The following is a 17,899-nucleotide window of genomic DNA, read 5'->3' on the forward strand; positions in this document are numbered from 1 at the left end:
AGAGCACAAGATCACACACTCTTAACAATGAATCTGTATTTTTCTTTTTGTGAAATAAATGGTATTTTCTTTGAGTTAAAGAGAGTGAGTTTTAGGAGAAACTTTGATTCTTGGTCAAGAGACAGCAGAGAGGGGATTCTGAGAGCCACATGTGGAGTCCATGAAAGCCCCAAGAGTAAAGAAACTGGGGGCATTCCCTGCAGGCCCTGAGCCACAGTCCATCTGACAGTCTGTGCAACATGAACCAGTTCTCAGCGCAGCCTCTTTTGCTTGGCACCAAGCGCTTACTCGACAGGAAACTAAACAACTAGCATTTGTGCCCAGACCCCCATCACTCCTGCCAGGGCTCCTGATGAGGGTGTGTTCAATATTTCTTAGTTACCCCCCCGCTAAAGAGAGTTCAGTGCACTCTCTAGAGACATGACATAGGACAGGCTTGGGCTTCCCATCCACCCACTCCAGTGAAACCTGGACTCGGCCACCTGGGTTTCCAGCCTTCTCAAAACAGCTCCCTGTAGCTACAACAGGACCCACCTGTGCTTTTGGGAGCCAAGTTGTTTCTCTTCTCTCTAGAATCAAGACTGGCTTCTTCAGGCTTCCCTGTCTTAACTTTTGATGGCCCTGGGACTTCTGTAAAAGAAACAAAGTAGGCAAAGCAAAAACAATGCAAAACAAAGCACGAACAGATTAGCAGACTGCCCTGGAGTCATATTTTGCTAAAATAAGGATCTCTTGAAGGATCTTACCTTCACTGACATCTGGTTTTGAAACAGACTCTGCTGCCTTGGGTTTCTTTGTTTTCTATAAAAAGATAGAGAATGTTGGAGGAGGTGCTCAGATTCACTCCACTTCAGCGTCAGTGTGGCTTCCCATTGTCCCGGGGGTCCTGTCGTCTGACCGGCTGATGCCAGTCACATGAGACAGACAGTCACTCTGAAGAAGGCTTTTGATGTTCCGTAACTCCTAAGCCTTCATCCTCTGCATGTGACACCAGTCATGCACTTCTTCCTCACACAAAAATGTATCTGCACAGAGCTGCTCACTTTTATATTTACATCTCCCAAATCACATTTGCAAAAATTTTAAATGAGGCCGACAGATTTCAGTAATAAGGGCCAATGTTGATGGTGACAATTGTATACAAAAGCGCACTTAAATGAGTAACACAGGTTATGGGTATGTGAAGGATAGATACGGGTAGGTGAACTCCAGCCAGCATAAACAGGAACTAAATCTTGCACATTCCACTAACTTTTTTTCAAAGTAGTCAAACTGCTTTGGTATTTGTTATTCAAGTGTAAGGCCTTGAAGTTTATATTAAAGACAGCTGAGCTAATTCTTCTAAACTCAAAACTACTCTTGTTAGATTTCTAGGCACTAGAATTCTGTTACTCATAATAGTTATTTTGATCAGCAATAATAAAATAAACAAACCATTCTACGGTTACACAGCTGTGTTGGAATTGATTTAATCGTAGAAATGACAAGCAGGACTATGTTCATTTGATTTGCTTTAAAATGTCAATTTCCTAAGCATCCAAAAGGTGGCGCTAAAGATATGCAGCCTGATTACTTCAGCCATCTCCCAGCACTGAGCATTAAAGAAAGACCTCTTAGGCCTTGAATTTCTAACAGATACAAGCAATGTGATTTATAACAAAACATAAAGACCTTCTGTGCATTTCACACATGCAATGCAAGCATTCACATCTGTGAAAACGGATACTCGGTCCTTCAAACAAATAAGAGACAACTGTTTATTTCTAAGCCCTCCATTCATAGCTGAGGTTATTTGAAAAGCACAGGCAAGAAGGAGTCAGAGAGGAAATGTTGTATCTTGCTTCCAGCTGCAAGTGTATTTGGGAAATATTTTGGTATCCTGGTAGCAGTAGCTATGAGGTATTCCCAGAAGCTCTGGAGAATATTTTGCAGAGAGGGGCATGCTAGTCCCACTGGGCTTTGAATTAACTTGGCAGGAAACCTGTGACAGAGAAAACTCACGAAAGCAAAATGGTCAAAGGGAATATGAACATTTCTAGTAGCTTCCTTTGAAATGCATTTTTTCCGTGTGTGTGTGTGTGTGCGTGTGTTTGAGACAGAATCTCTGTTGCCCAGGCTGGAGTGCAGTGGTATGATCTTGGCTCACTGCAACCTCCATCTCCCAAGTTCAAGCAATTCTCCCGCCTCAGCCTCTGGAGTAGATGGGATTACTGGCGCATGCCACCACATCCAGCTAATTTTTGTATTTTTAGTACAGATGGGGTTTCACCATGTTGGCCAGGCTGGTCTCGAACTCCTGACCTCAAGTGATCTGCTTGCCTCAGCCTCCCAAAGTGCTGGGATGACAGGTGTGAGCCACAGCACCTGGCCGCCCTTTTGTGTTTTTTAAAACTGAGCTTGATCAATGGTAGCAATTAAGAACAGGGAGATGGCTTTTGGCAACTGTCCCTAGTTAAAAAGACCTCAAACTTAGTTTCCCTCTTTTTTTTTCCTCTCTTACAATAATGAAATCATAGTAATTTAGAAAACCAACTTAGAATTAACACACTTATATAAGATATACATGTATTTACTTTTCAACCTGAACACAGCATTTAAATGGCCAAGGGGCTTTTTTTTTTTTTTTTTTTTTTTTTTTTTTTTTTTTTTTTTTTTTTTTTGAGAGAGAGTCTGTCAGGCTGGAGTGCAGAGGTGCAATCTCGGCTCACTGCAACCTCCACCTTCTGGGTTCAAGTGATTCCCCTGCCTCAAGTCTCCCCAGTAGCTGGGATTACAGGCACGCGCCACCACACCCGTCTACCAAGTGACTCTTTAAGCAGTTGTTATGAATGTTGCATTAACATCTTACAATACTGCTCCACGGAACGTTTCTACTGGCATCTGAATTCAGAGTTTGGGCACCGTTCCTTGAACTACAGAGCCATTTTCAGACATTATTTTCTACCTAAGTAAAATGATGAAAGGAGAAAATACAAATGCCTCTGGCTCTTTCTGATCATTCTGGATCCATGCATAACGATAATACTGCTACCATGTGCTCAAGCCTCGGCTTTTTTAAGCCTCACAACCATGAATTACACATTATTCCAGGGTGATACGGTCCTGTCTTATCTTCTGTTATGATTTTTTAAAAACCCTAAACCTCTGAAAAATCTTCAGGTACTCCATCACTCTCGCCTCAGACTGGCACTGGTAAAATGCATGCCCATGTGAGGGCAGGCGATTTGTTTCATAATTTTATGTCCTCAGCCTACTGGAGCTAATTTTCTAGCACTTCAAGCATTCTTTTGCCTTAGTTCTGATCACATAAAGTTTTCTCCCTAGCTTATCCTGAACCCAACTTTTTTTTTTAAAAGAATAAGAAATTTGCCACTCACCAAAGGCCTGTATTCCATAGCTATCATCTGTAAACATGAACAACATTTACTGCTGGATAGGGAATCGCCAGCGCATGGAAGAATTCGGCGGATGCATTGTCTGGGGCCTGCTCGCTCTGCCACGTTACTCAGCAATGCTTTCCCTGTTTCTGGATGCCAGGCCCCCTTCTGGACGCTGAAACACCACGTTCCATAAAAGACCCTCCCTCTCCCCGTGGGCGGGCTCAGGAAGGTGAGGAATTTGGCCCCCATTTTTGGGAAGGCTACTCATTAGCTCCTTGCTATTCAAAGTGTGACCCTGAGGAGTTGCATCCACACGCCCTGGGAGTGGGTGAGACGCACAGGCGCCCAGGCCCACCCAGGCCTGCTGGAGCCCAGACTGTCAGGGCACTCCCGAGCACATTCCAATCTGGGCAGCAGGGGAGCCTTACATTTGCTGGGATAATGGTGACTTTTCATTTTTCCTTTGTTTTACAAGCTATGAGACCTGAGTATGTATTGTCTTAAATCAACAGCAAGTGACAACAGCAGCAATGGTGGTGGCTGCCCTTCCCCAAGAGCTTCCTGAGGCCGTGTCAGTGTCAGTGCTTTACGGCCATGGTCTCTGGAGCCTGCTGACAGCTCTGTGCCCTCGCATGCTGTCACTACCCCACTTCACTGATGAGAAAGCTGAGCGGCGAAGAGCAGAGCCGCTGTGCTCACCACAGCCAGGCAGTGCCTGGGCCTCAGCTGGAATCTGCTTCTACAGTCCAGGCCCTTCTAGGTTATAATAATCGCCTTCATCATGCAAACCCCTAAGTAGCTACCAGCTCAGTTCAGTGGTTTGCAGTCGGCTCTGGAGCAGAGATGGGGGCTGGGCGGAACCTGAAGACTCCCATTACCTTTTCCAGCTTCGCTCTCAGCCTTCTCTCCTCCATCCTTGTCTTCAGCCCATCCACATCCTCCTTGGTGCCATTGAGCACGATGACATCATCCTCCTGGAAGGCAGCCCCACACTGGAGAGGGCAAACAAGAGAGGGCAGATTCCATCACCACTCAGTGGGGAGGCCACGCTTCAGTCCCCCACTCTCAGCCCCTAGCCGTGGCCCCCAGACTCCGAGTAAATTCCTATTACCGGCTTTCTGGTCAAAGCCTTGGTTTGGAAAGCTCCCACACACAGCAAAGTGTCAGCGTAGCAGGTGAAGAATGCTATCACTTGCAAGGCTGGTGCCTGGATGGTGTCTGAGAACTTGGATTTTGGGAGGGTTCCCGCCATTTTTTAACTGACAAGAGTAGCTTGGCTCACCGTGACCAGATCGTTTTGTATGAACGATGTGGTCTATGCTGACACCTACCTTCCTTATGGGAGTGTGGAATTCTGGAACATGCTAGGCCGAGGGTTAAAGCCAGTGCTCAGCCAAAACTCTGGGTACTGAGTCTCTCATTTGCTTCCCTCGGCAAAAACATCACACGTGTTGCAGTTTCGTTGCAGGGGGAAGTATTCACTTCGTGTAACCCCTTGAGGGAGGGAGTGCGCGTAAGGAAGCCCCACGTGGATTCTTCCAGACTCTGCTACCTGCGCCTTTTCCCTTAACACCCAGCTGTGTATCCATACCACGCTGCTGCAGTGTATGTTAGCTGAATACAACCATATGCGAAGTCTCGAGTCTTTCAGAAAACCCCCAAGCATGACGGCAGCGTTGGGGGCCCCCAACACACCCCGGCAGAACAAGACCGCGAGCAGGGTCTAGACCACCCTGACAGTATCGTGGTGGTAGAAATGCACACGCACACACCAAAGGCATGCCCACACCCACAGAGCTGTCAGTGAGCGAGCCACCTCCGCAGAGGCCCCCTGTGACCATGCTGTCGCTGGTGGGATCCCAGCACTCTTTCTGTGTTTGCTCCATGGCACTAATCATGACCTTCTTCCCTGCTGTGGCCCCAGCAGCTACCCAGTGCCTGGCACAGCAGAGGTACTCACAGCTGGGGACAGGAAAAACAGGGAAAAAACGAGCATCAGGAGTGGAGGTTCCCAGTCCTGCATTTTGAATTGAGATTTCTGCCAACATCTGTCTAGGCCACCTGGCTCAGGCCACACCACTTCCCTGGGCCTCAGTTTCCTCAGCTGCAAAAATGAGGGGTCTAAGACCGGGCGCAGTGGCTTATGCCTGTAATCCCAGCACTTTGGGAGGCTGAGGTGGGCGGATCATCATTTGAGGTCAGGAGTTTGAGACCAGCCTGACCAATATGGTGAAAACTCTGTCTCTGCTAAAAATACAAAAACTGTGTGTGGTGGTGCTGGGTGTGGTGGTACATGCCTTTAGTCCCAGCTACTCGGGAGGCTGAGGTGACAGAATCACTTGAACCCGGGAGGCAGGGGTTACGGTGAGCCGAGATCGTGCCACTGCACTCCAGCCTGGGCGACAGAGTGAGACTCCATCTCAAAAAAAAAAAAAAAGAGGCGTCTAACCCAAGTGCAGTGGCTAAACCTGGGGTCTAACCCAAGTGCGTGGTTGATCCTGCTCCCTAGTGGACATTTGGCGATGTCTGGAGACATTTTTAGCTGTCACATCAGGTGCTATTGGCATCTTGTGGGTAGAGGCCAGGGATGCAGTAAGCATCATACAGTGCACAGCATGGCCCCCCACAGAGAGTTACCCAGCCAAGATGCCCCTGTGCTGAGGTTGAGAAGCCCTGGACTAGGGTTATAAGCACCTAGATGTAAAAAAGGAAAGAAGAAGAATTTATAAGAAAATGTGTTTTATAACTAGGGTAGGAAATGTCATCTAAAATAGCAGTCCCCAACCTTTTTTGCACCAGGGGCCAGTCTCATGGAAGACAATCTTTCCATAGATGGTGGGTAGTGGGGGGAAGGTTTTGGGATGAAACTGTTCCACCTCAGATCATCAGGCATTAGATTCTCATAAGCAGCACGCAACCTAGATCCCTCACGTGCGCAGTTCACAACAGGGTTTGTGCTCCTATGAGAATCTAATGCTGGTGATGGAGCTCTGGCACTAATGTTCTCTTGCCCGCAGCTCACCTCCTGTTGTGCGGCCTGGTTCCTAAGAGGCCATGGACCGTCACTGGTATGGGGGTTGGGGACCTCTGATCTAAAGCTAGTAAGGTTAATCAGTTTTACTATGTAAAAATTACAAACTTTTACATGACAATGTCACAGTAACAACAGAAACATAAGCCAAAGGCTAAATGAAATATTCATAGCATATATAACATTCAAAGGATTAATTTATGGAACATACTCATCGTCATGTCAACTTTTTTTTTTTTGAGACAAGGTCTCAGTCACCCAGGCTGCAGTGCAGTGGCGCCATCATGGCTCACTGCAGCCTCCATCTCCCGGGCTCAAGCCATCCTCCCACCTCATCCTCCTGAGTAGCTGGGGCTATAGGTGTGTGCCACCATGCCTGGCTAATTTTTGTATTTTTTGTAGAGACAGGGTTTTGCCATGTTGTCCAGGCTGATCTTGAACTTCTGGGCTCAGGTAATCCACCCACCTCAACCTCCCAAAGTGCTGGGATTACAGGCGTGAGCCACCACGCCTAGCCTCAGTTTAAAAATTTCATTGATTTTACCCTGAAGCTGGTAGGCCCTGTGTTACTTAAGACATAGTCTCTGCCATCTATGAGTTGGGCGGCGAGTTTTTAAAAATAAAAAATGGAGGAGCAGTGAGCTTACTATTATCATCTTGTCTATGAAACTTCTGTTCTCCCCTGCCTGAGGAAGTCTCTTCAAACTTTTATTTACTCTGTAGCTAACTCTTAGAAGAGCACTCTGGGTTTCTGTTTTACATCGTCTTATCTCCCAAACCTTTTTTTAGGGGTGGGGGAAGCAGAAATCATGTTCTATCTCTTAGCTCACAGTACAATGCTCAGGGAAGAGCTGGCTCTAAAAGGAACAGCTTCAGTACCACGTGCATTTGCTACCTAACTCGCCTTTTTAAAAAACAGGCTTTCTGAAACCTCATTTACATAACATAATGAAGTGTACAATTCAGTGGCTTTTAGTATTTTTAGAGTTGTGCAACCATCACCATAATCTAATTTTAGAGTATTTTTATCACTTCCAAAAGAAATCCCATACCCACTGGCGCTCACTCCATTCTCCTTTCCTCAGTCTTAGGCAACCATTAATCTACTTTCCATCCTACAAATTTGCCTCTTCTGGACATTTCTATAAATGAAATCATACAATATATGTGGTTTTTTTTTTTTTGTGACTGGATTTTAGCATAATGTTTTAAAGATTTATCCATGTTATGGTATGGATCAGAACTACATTTCTTCTTATTGCCAAATAAAGTTTCACCTGCAAATCAGCTGACAGAGTTGTTTCCACTTTCAGACTAAGAAACTCACATAGAAGTCTTTTGTGGACAGTTGTTTTCATTTCTGTTGCGTACATAACTAGGATTGGGATGATTGGCCATAAGTTAACTTTATGTTTAACCTTTGGAGGAACTGCCTTTACTCAAATGATGAACTTCCAAAGCGGCTGCACCATTTTACATTACCACCAGCAATGCCTGAGGATTCTCATTTCTCCACAACCTTCCCAACACCTGTCATCGTTTTTCTTTTTCTTTTTTTTTTTTTTTTTTTGAGATGGAATCTCACTCTGTCGCTAGGCTGGAGTCCAGTGGCATGATCTTGGCTCACTGCAACCTCTGCCTCCTGGGTTCAAGCGATTCTCCTGCTTCAGCCTCCCAGGTAGCTGGGATTACAGGCCCCTGCCATCGCGCTCAGTTAATTTTTGTATTTTTAGTAGAGATGGCATTTCACCATGTTGGCCAGGCTGGTCTTGAACTCCTGACCTCAGGTGATCCACCCGCCTCCCAATGTGCTGGGATTACAGGTGTGAGCCACTGCAACTGGCTGTTTTTCCTTTTAGTTATAACCATCCTAATGGGTGTGAAGTGCTGTCTCACCATGGTTTTAATTTGCATTTCCCAAATGACCAGTGATGTTGAGCATCTTTTCACGTGCTAACTGGCCATTTGTATACCCCCTCTGGAGAAATGTCTGCTTAAATCCCTGGTCCATTTCTTAATTGTATTATTTGTCTCTTTGATGTTGCGTTCTAAGAGGTCTTTATACAGCATATTCTGGATATAAGTTCTGTCTTAGTCCAAGACTGTTATAACAAAATATCTTACACTGGATAATTATAAAAGTTTTTTATTTTGATGAAATTGGACTTACCAATTTTCTCTCTTACTGCTACATTTTTGGTGTCATATTTAATAAGTCATCGTCTAACCCAAGATTGTGATTTACTCCTGTGTTTCTCCTAAGTGGTTTGTAACTAAAACTTACAGATTTAGGTCTGTGATCACTTTGAGTTTATTTTTTACATTCAATGTAAGGTAAGGGTCCAAATTCTTTCTTCTGCATGTGGATATCCAGTTACCCCAGCACTACTTGTTGAAAAAACGATTCTTTCCACCATCGAATTGTCTTGGCCCTTTTGTCAAAAATCAATGACCATACATGTGAGGGTTTATTTCTGGACTCCTCATTTTATTCTGTTGATCTATATGCCTATCCTCATGCCAGCACCACACTATCTTGATTAGTGTAGGTAACATGACTTCAAAGAGTCACATATTGAACGGATCAACCAAAATTTATCTTTCTAGTATCTATGAAAAACTCTATTAAATGTTGTAGTCATAGATATTTAAAAGTATGCCAGATAAGGTCTGTTATTAACTAAAATACTTAGTTACTCCATAAGACACTGCCTCTGAAAAACATAAAGGCAGGCAACCAAATAATAACAAAATTCTTTAAACAACTGGAACAGTAATTTTAACAGACCTATTGTGCCCAGAGCAGTAACAGACATACTATGCTCAGAATCTCTTTTGTAGAAAACATTATCAGCACAAGAAAAGCCATAAAAGTACTTTTCTTTTCCTGAAGTTGCCAAAGATTTTCCAGAATCTCCCAAATGCACAGAAGATACCAACAAGCATTTGCTGACCTTCCTCAGCCCCTGCGTTAGGTGGGTTATTCAATGTGGTTCTTGTCTCCAAAAGTGATTTTCAGGTTAAGATCAGCTTTTTTTCTAGGGCGGGTCTGGTAAATTTTCACGACTGAAGATATCTTTTTGACCCACAAATCCCTGAGGGTGGTGCCATAGGGAAGTTATATGAATGACTGAAGCAGGTGCCCAATCTAGCATTTAACTGGTACAACCCTTGAAGAAAAGGAGCTTGTTTTTAGCCATCACTGTAGAGAGCTGGGCCTACAGGAGGAGGGACAGCCTGCTCTGCTAGAGGAGGTTCCCTGGGAAGTCTCATGCTATGGGAGGTCTGAGCAGAGCTTTCCCTTGGCTCTGGAAGATGGTCTCTTCCTTGGAATGAAAAAGAGTCTGCAGGAACAGAACCAGGTGGTAGTTAAGGCCCAGTGGGGCCTGGAGCCACGGCTATGGCGTAAAGGGCCCAGGGGTGGGGAGGAGCCCAGAATCTGCTCCCTGTGGGTGCTGCCCCCACCTTTCTTTTTTCTCTCCTCCCGGGTTTCTGCTGCTGCTTCTTTCTATCACTCCTTGCTGCCCCTCCTTCTGACAGTGTCGGGGTGAGCGGTCTCCTTCCTCTAGATCAGACTGTTCAGAGGCCATGGACCTTGTTCTGCATACAGTTGTATTGTGTTGTACCCAGACTTATTGTACTTTTAAAGTTGAATCGGCCACTGACAATAAGAAGTCAGGAACTCCTCACATTAGAAATTGAGCAATCTTGCTCTTTCTCTCAGAAATTCAAAAGATCCATTAACACCAAACCCACACCCTCAAGAGCCTCAACGGCTTGGACCTTGGTAGGAACTGCCACTGGAGACTGGGCAGAGTCCTCCCAACCGCTAGGGGCCCCATCACTCGTTCTGGGTAGGTGCTTGACCCAAGAGACCTGAGTGCAGTGGTTCATCCCTGAAGGATGAGGGAAAACAAGGGTAGGGGGCTACTGCGGAGATGGGGAGTAGGGCTGCTGCAAAGTCATAGCTGGTCCACAGGGACCTGCTTCCCACCTCTTTAGTAAATAACATGTATTATACCAACAGAAAAAACACCCATATCTTCCTGCTGATGCGTTTTTCTTAAGTACTGTTACTGCACAGTAGAAATTATACATCCATTTAAAATTTTATCTTCATTCTTTTTATTGCTTATAACTCAGATGTCCAAAGAATGGGGGAAATGGTTAAAAAAATCAAAATATGGCCAGGCGCGGTGGCTCACGCCTGTAATCCCAGCACTTTGGGAGGCCGAGGCGGGCAGATCACGAGGTCAGGAGATCGAGACCATCCTAACACGGTGAAACCCCGTCTCTACTAAAAACACAAAAAATTAGCCAGGCGTGGTGGTGGGCGCCTGTAGTCCCAGCTGATCGGGAGGCTGAGGCAGGAGAATGGTGTGAACCCAGGAGGCGGAGCTTGCAATGAGCCGAGATCGCGCCACTGCACTCCAGCCTGGGAGACAGAGCCAGACTCCGTCTCAAAAAAAAAAAAAAAAATCATAATACATTCCCAAAAAGGAAGATTATATGGTTAGAGTTTGGGGCAATGTAGAAAATGCTTATGATAAATTAAAGGAAAAAGCAAACTAGTAATTGTATATTTATATTCATATGCCCTCTGGATGCTTTTTCAAAGTATTTTTAAAAAGGCCAGTAGGGAAAGTGCCAAGAGGGGAACAGTGGTCAAATGAGGAGCAATATGCTAATATATCTAGATATTTATATCACTTTAACAAATGGAATAGTGGCTTCCCAATCTTTGTCCTTACCAATAATAATATTAGCGATGAACAGCTGACTGCATGCGTCTCTGACCTAGGAATTCCACTTCCGAGACATGGTCATTCTCTATCACAGAATCCTGTTTTTGTTTCCTGTGCAGTACCCCATGGCTTAGAGTAAATGAGTGTATGTCTGCATGTTTGTACTGACTTTTAAAACAGTGTGTTTCCTCCACTACACTGTTAGACCCAAGCAGGAGGCATTTTGTCTTCATGTTCCATGGTGGGAGGAGCCTAGGGTTCTGCCCACAATGGACACAGTGAATAACTGCTGAATGAATAAGAACAGAGCCTAAGGAAAAATTTCAAAGTAGGATAGAAGGAGATGAGATTTTAAAGCCAAGCAGTTCTCCCAAAAGCTTGCATGAAAATATACATCCCCATACGTGACCGTGGGAGATAGCTCCTTTTTGGCTTGGATTAAAAAATATTTAAAAAACCCCACTGCATTTGCAACACCTGTTTCGTAAATTATACCATATGTCCTTTTATTTATTAGGTATTTCATTTTTTAAATGTTTTACTTTAGTCAATCTGTATAAGAGGTTTATACATAAAGCCGATTTACCCTCTGTCCATTTATTACCAATAGAAATGGGTGGCTCAGCTCGTCTAGTATGTTTGCTTCTTGTGTTGTTATTTCCCGCAGCGATGTGGAAGTGTAACGTTTAACGTGGGCAACACTTCCCAGCATTTCCTCAGTTGCTTTTTCCACTGCTGTTTGGCTTAGAATGGCTTCCTCCTTCCAGATGTAGAATGTGAGACAAGAAGTGAAACTCAGCACCAACCCTCGACCCCCAGGAATGGGCCAGTATGAGCAGATCTGCTGTCTAGTCCAGGTGCACCCACAGGACAAATATTATTATATTATTATTATTATTATTATTATGAGATGGCACTTCACTCTGTTGCCCAGACTGCAGTGCAGCGGTACAATCCTAGCTCACTGTAACCTCAAATTCCTGGACTCAAGCAATCCTCCCACCTTAGCCTCCTAAGTAGCTAGGACTACAGGTGCACACCACCATATCCGGATAATTTTTAAGAATTTTTTGTAGAGACAGGGTCTTGCTATGTTTCCAGGCTGGTCTCAAACTCCTGGCCTCAAACAATCTTTCCACCTTGGCCTCTCAAAGTGCTGGGATTATAGATATAAGCCACCACACCCAGCAAGCATGTTTCAAAACAAGCATTCAAGACGCAGGGGAAGAGAGGCACAGCACGACCTCACAAGCTGGCAATGTGACTTTTCCACACATAAAAGGACCTGACCTTTTCTGATTCTTGCTAGATAAAATCAGAACGTTAACTCACGGACTCTGAACATCACACAAACAAAATGTATGGGGTCTCCCTACTGGAAGGCCACATGAATGCTGTAACCCCTGAAGATTATGGGGACTACATTCTGTCTGCTCAGTGTTTTTCTAATACTCTGTGCTATGGCAACAGCAACATCTGTTCTGCAAAAAAGCAGCATGTGTCTCAGAGGCACCCCACGAGCAGGTGAAGAGAATCTGTATTCATCTGACCACACGTCCCGCTTAGGCGTCAAGGCACATAGAAGATAAGAAATCTCTACGGTGTGTGATCGATGTCTCTTGGTGCCGATATTCTTAATAGAGCTGTCTGTGGCAAGCCTGCAGAGAGTACCAGCAAGCAGAGAACCTTTAAAACCAGAAAAGGAAAGGATGTTAAGAAGAAAGGGAAGAGGAAAGCCTAGCGAAGGGGTGCAGTCAGACCCCACCTTCACCACGTGCTGTGGCGCAGACTCACCCTGGGGGGCGCTACAGAGCACAGACAAGGCTCAGCCCCTGCCTTGTGAAATGTCTGGATTTTTTTGAATGCTATTTATGGAGAAACAGGATTTTTTAAGTGACTTTTATTTATCCCCTTAATGAGAGAGGGTCTGATAACTAAATCACGCCTCCTGTATTTAAAATCATTTCAAGACTCTGACCTATGAATGCCATGATTTCATCCTGCAGTTTTCTCAATGTGAGTGACTGTGCATCCTTCATCTGGGTCAGGCGTCTTCTGTTGTCTCATTTTGTTTTTCAGGAAGGATCCAGTCCCAAGGAAATACTCAGAGAAGCAAAAGCAGCAACGACTTTTCAATCTGCAGGTCAGAACCAACAGGAATAAAACTCTCCAGGGACAGATGGCAACAAAACCTGCCAAACAACTCTACTCAAGTGACTGAAGCAGGTGCCACTGCCGGGGAGGAACCGATGGGAGAGAAAGGCCAGGCTGGGCCCTGACACCGCCAGGACTCCCACTCCAGGAACCAGGGGGCTTCTCCTGGTAAGCGTCTCAGTAGCTATGCAGGACCCACCAATGGAAAAGGTTAAGCAGGTATACGTGCGTGTGTGTGTGTGTGTGTGTGTGTGTGTGTGTGTGTGTGGCGGGGTCTCACTTTGTCACCCAGGCTGGAGTGCGGTAGTGCAATCTCAGCTCACTACAACCTCTGCCTCCTGATTTCAAGCGATTCTCCTGCCTCAGGCTCCAGAGTAGCTGGGATTACAGGCACACGTCACCATGCCCAGCTAATTTTTGTATTTTTGGTAGAGACAGTGTTTCACCATGTTGGATTGGGCCAGGCTGGTCTCAAACTCCTGACCTCAAGTGATCCACCCACCTCAGCCTCCCGAAGTGCTAGGATTACAGGTGTGAGCCACCACACCTGGCCACAGGTATACTTTTTGAAGTAAATTACGTTTTTCTTTGCTCTGTGGTTTTAAAATATTAGAATATGAGTAATATTTGAAATGTAGGTGTTGCAGGTGTCTTTTTCTCTCAAAAATAGCCCCCACTTTCTGTTTAAGCCAAAGAAAATAAAAGTAGAATATTTTCTTAGTATGGCATCAACTAGATTTTTAAATATAAAATGCTACCATTTGTTAACTCCTCACATGAGAGGCAGATTCAAGGCCATGTCCAAATCCTCAGCTCTCATTTTGTAAACTAAAATGTTTTATTTCTTGTCGTTGTTTTGAGTGGATATCCTAAAATACAGTTTTGTTCTTTCCATCAAAATGGCTGAAATAATTTATACATGTTTTAAGAATAAGCATTTTGTGAAAGGCATCCATTTCACTGGACAGTTAGACAGCTTTTGAATTCAAAATTCGTCCAACTCATAATCTCAAATAACTCAAGAAAACATTGTGCTAACATTGAGGCTGCTTTGGACGGCATTCTGAGCTCAGAGAGAAAGAGACACCACATTTTCATTGCATGGCCACAGGGACTTTAGGACAAGTGAAGAGAGCACCTGCAGTTACGGTTTTGGGGCCACATTACTCCGAGGGTGAGTGCCAATGAGCACAGGGCACCTCCTAGGGCCAGGCTCAGCGTGAAACTCACATCCTTCACTCCTGCACCTCCTCCCAGTGTACCTGTGAGGCAGACACTACCATACACCACGTCCGCAGTCAAGAAAATGGACACTCAGGGAGCTTCCGTTACTTGCCCAACAGACTCGTAAGTGCTAGGGCTGTGAGCCTAACACTGGGGCCCGGATTCAAAGCCCATTTCCTGAAGCTAAATATGAGGTTCCTAATAAGGTAAATGCAATATTGAGCCCCCCTCAACCCCCACCCTTTTTGAAAAGTAAAGCTCTCAGAAACTTTGGGTGCTAAATCAACTGCTTATGCTGGTTAAATTAATGTTAATGCTTTAAAATGGTAATATTCTAGAATATATGGCAAAATATTTTGAGTTCACTTTTAAAAGTTCCCATCCATTATCTATTTACTCACAGGAATTTCCTTTAAAATATATACATATAAAAAAATGCAACAAAAGAGTATATATGGGATGCTGCCAACTCACCCTAGAAAGTCTTTACCACAAATGAAATCCCATCCTAACAAATTCTCAAAGACTATATCCTTCAACGAACTGTTCTGGAGGTAATGTGATATCAAACCCATATTGCTGACTTTTGCTACTGGCTGTGAAGGCTTGTTGGGAGTCGGGAGAGGAAGACTGTAGAAGAATTACAAGAAAAAAAGAACACAGGCACTGGCTCTAATTAGAAGAGCAATGTGTTTTGAAACAACTCCCTGGAAGTACTTTAACCTTGGACAAAAAACATAAAATGTAAAATAATTCCACTCTGAGAATTGTAACCGGAAATCATTCCTGTTCTTGTGCAGATTCTGGCACTACGTAAAGGGGAAAAAAGTTAACCACCATCCTTGACCATAAGTTTGACAATGATTTCCACTGAAAAATACTCTACTGTATCTCTTGGATGCTAGATGGCTTCAGTCAACTGAATGGTTAACTTTAACATTATTCATGGCTTGGAAGCTGTTTTGTTCCACTGTACACTATATACATATTTAACAATGCTACCTTTCAAAGGCTGCAGATATGGACGGCTAAAAGAGTATTAAAATATACCAGGTCTAGGAAAGACAATTTAAGGAAAGACAGTACACGAAAAAAAGCCTTGAGATGCTCTCACACGCAAACCCCCAAATTTATTTTATTTTGGAGACAGGGTCTCACTCTGCTGCCCAGGCTGGAGTGCAGTGGGCATGATCATGGCTCACTTCAGCCTCAACCTCCCTGGCTCAAATGATCTTCCTGCCTCAGCCTCCTGAGAAGCTGAGACCACAGGTGTGGCTAATTTTGGGACCCCTAATACTTGGGTAATTTTTTTAAATTTTTTGGTAGAGAAGGGGTCTCACTACATTGCCCAGGCTAACCCCCAAATTTTAGAAACTGTTTGTGATCTAGTACTACACAAGGAAAACAGGACACTGGAATCGTAAAAATAGGTCTGTTCCAGACAAAGAACTTGCATACCTACTCCGTAATACACAGGGTAACAGCCACTCTTTCTACAGCTTTTACAATAAGTGTCTTAAACATCCTTCTATGGAGGAAAAAATGGTTCAAAAACTCAGTAAGAACACTTTTTTACGAGAGGCATATTCCCCACACTTAGAAAATAGCACCTACATTTACTGGAAATTAATTTAGTGATAGAAAATCTCATGTTTAGTAACTAAACCTTCATTATTTTTTCATTAAAACAGTTGACTTCACAATATAGAAATAAAACAGCCACAACAAAAACTAGGAATTGCTAGGAAATGTTTGCAAAACTGAAAATAATGTTCACCATTATTTTAAAAGGAAAAAAAAATGTCAGGCCATGAAAAGTTTATTCCTCCAGGAATTTTCATATTACCCACTAGATGTTATGTTCAAGTGACAGCAACAGCAGTGAGATCTCCAAAGGCTACATTTACAATAGAGGGCCTGACTGCCTTAAAAAGCTTGTGCTGATAAATTGTGTGTATTGAAACATTACTCTGTGCTCCATAAACATATATAATTATTAGACGTCAATTTTAAAAAGATTTTTTTTTTTTTAAAAAGCTCATGTGGCAAAACCTTGTCTCTACAAAAAATTAGCCAGATGCCTGTAGTCCCAGCTGCTGGGGAGGCTGAAGTGGGAGGATCACCAAATCCCAGGAGGCTGAGGCAGCGGTGAGCCATGATCACACCACTGCATTCCAGCCTAAGTGATAGAGTGAGGCCCTGTCTCAAAAAAAAGTTTATGTTGAAACAATGACAAACTAAACTGCTGGGGACCCTGGTTCCCACTCAGCAGGGCAGTCCAGGAGGCATCCATTCTGAAGTTTCACAGTGAACCTGAGCCAGAGGAAGATTTAACTGGGCCATGGTGAAAGCTGGTGCTGATGGAACCAAGGTAGAAGGCCACAGCGGGTTAACACTGAACTGGCCACATCCCTGTCTCTATATAGGGGAGGGACTGTGCTGATGGAATCAAGGTAGAAGGCCACAGCAGGTTAACACTGAAATGGCCACATCCCTGTCTCTGTATAGGGGAGGGACTGTGCTGATGGAAGCGAGGTAGAAGGCCACAGCAGGTTAACACTGAAATGGCCACATCCCTGTCTCTATATAGGGGAGGGACTGTGCTGATGGAAGCGAGGTAGAAGGCCACAGCGGGTTGACATGAACTGGCCATGTCCCTGTCTCTATATAGGGGAGGGACTGTGCTGATGGAAGCGAGGCAGAAGACCGCAGCAGGTTAACACTGAACTGGCCATGTCCCTGTCTCTATATAGGGGAGGGACTGTGCTGATGGAATCAAGGTAGAAGGCCACAGCAGGTTAACACTGAAATGGCCACATCCCTGTCTCTATATAGGGGAGGGACTGTGCTGATGGAAGCGAGGTAGAAGGCCACAGCGGGTTGACACTGAACTGGCCATGTCCCTGTCTCTATATAGGGGACTGTGCTGATGGAAGCGAGGCAGAAGACCGCAGCAGGTTAACACTGAACTGGCCATGTCCCTGTCTCTATATAGGGGAGGGACTGTGCTGATGGAATCAAGGTAGAAGACCGCAGCAGGTTAACACTGAACTGGCCACATCCCTGTCTCTATATAGGGGAGGGACTGTGCTGATGGAAGCGAGGTAGAAGACCGCAGCAGGTTAACACTGAACTGGCCATGTCCCTGTCTCTATATAGGGGAGGGAAAAACACTTAGCCCGGGTATTTTCCCAAAGGACAATGGCTACCCTTGGGGCCTGTCTTCATTTAATTATTGTAAACTACTGAAAATACCCAATCTCCTGGGCTCGGCACACAGCTAAATTTACATGGGGTATCATTTGGCAGTGATGATGGGGTAACTCACTTCTGTGACAGGAGGAACAGAATGCTTTCACAAGTTA

General features: G+C 44.5%; 2 protein-coding genes across 3 annotated transcripts in view; one reads left to right on the forward strand and one right to left on the reverse strand.

Annotated features, from left to right (window-relative positions):
* RTF2 (replication termination factor 2) overlaps positions 1-17,899 on the reverse strand; it is a 59,838-nt gene that overhangs the window by 6,175 nt on the left and 35,764 nt on the right. For both annotated transcript variants that reach the window (XM_030825359.1, XM_003252971.4), the window contains exons 6-8: positions 4,259-4,372; positions 747-801; positions 535-630 (exon numbers count right to left, since the gene is read on the reverse strand). In XM_030825359.1, the coding sequence (XP_030681219.1) occupies positions 535-630; positions 747-801; positions 4,259-4,372 (265 nt within the window). The remainder of the gene's footprint in view (positions 1-534; positions 631-746; positions 802-4,258; positions 4,373-17,899) is intronic.
* LOC115837920 (beta-1,3-galactosyl-O-glycosyl-glycoprotein beta-1,6-N-acetylglucosaminyltransferase 7) overlaps positions 1-17,899 on the forward strand; it is a 32,814-nt gene that overhangs the window by 5,952 nt on the left and 8,963 nt on the right. Inside the window, exons 2-5 of the mRNA XM_030825358.1 lie at positions 3,398-3,609; positions 3,856-3,895; positions 6,155-6,156; positions 13,236-13,478. The gene's annotated coding sequence lies outside the window, so the exon portion shown is untranslated. The remainder of the gene's footprint in view (positions 1-3,397; positions 3,610-3,855; positions 3,896-6,154; positions 6,157-13,235; positions 13,479-17,899) is intronic.

Source organism: Nomascus leucogenys, chromosome 13 (genome assembly GCF_006542625.1).
Source record: "Nomascus leucogenys isolate Asia chromosome 13, Asia_NLE_v1, whole genome shotgun sequence".
NCBI classification, from domain to species: domain Eukaryota; kingdom Metazoa; phylum Chordata; class Mammalia; order Primates; family Hylobatidae; genus Nomascus; species Nomascus leucogenys.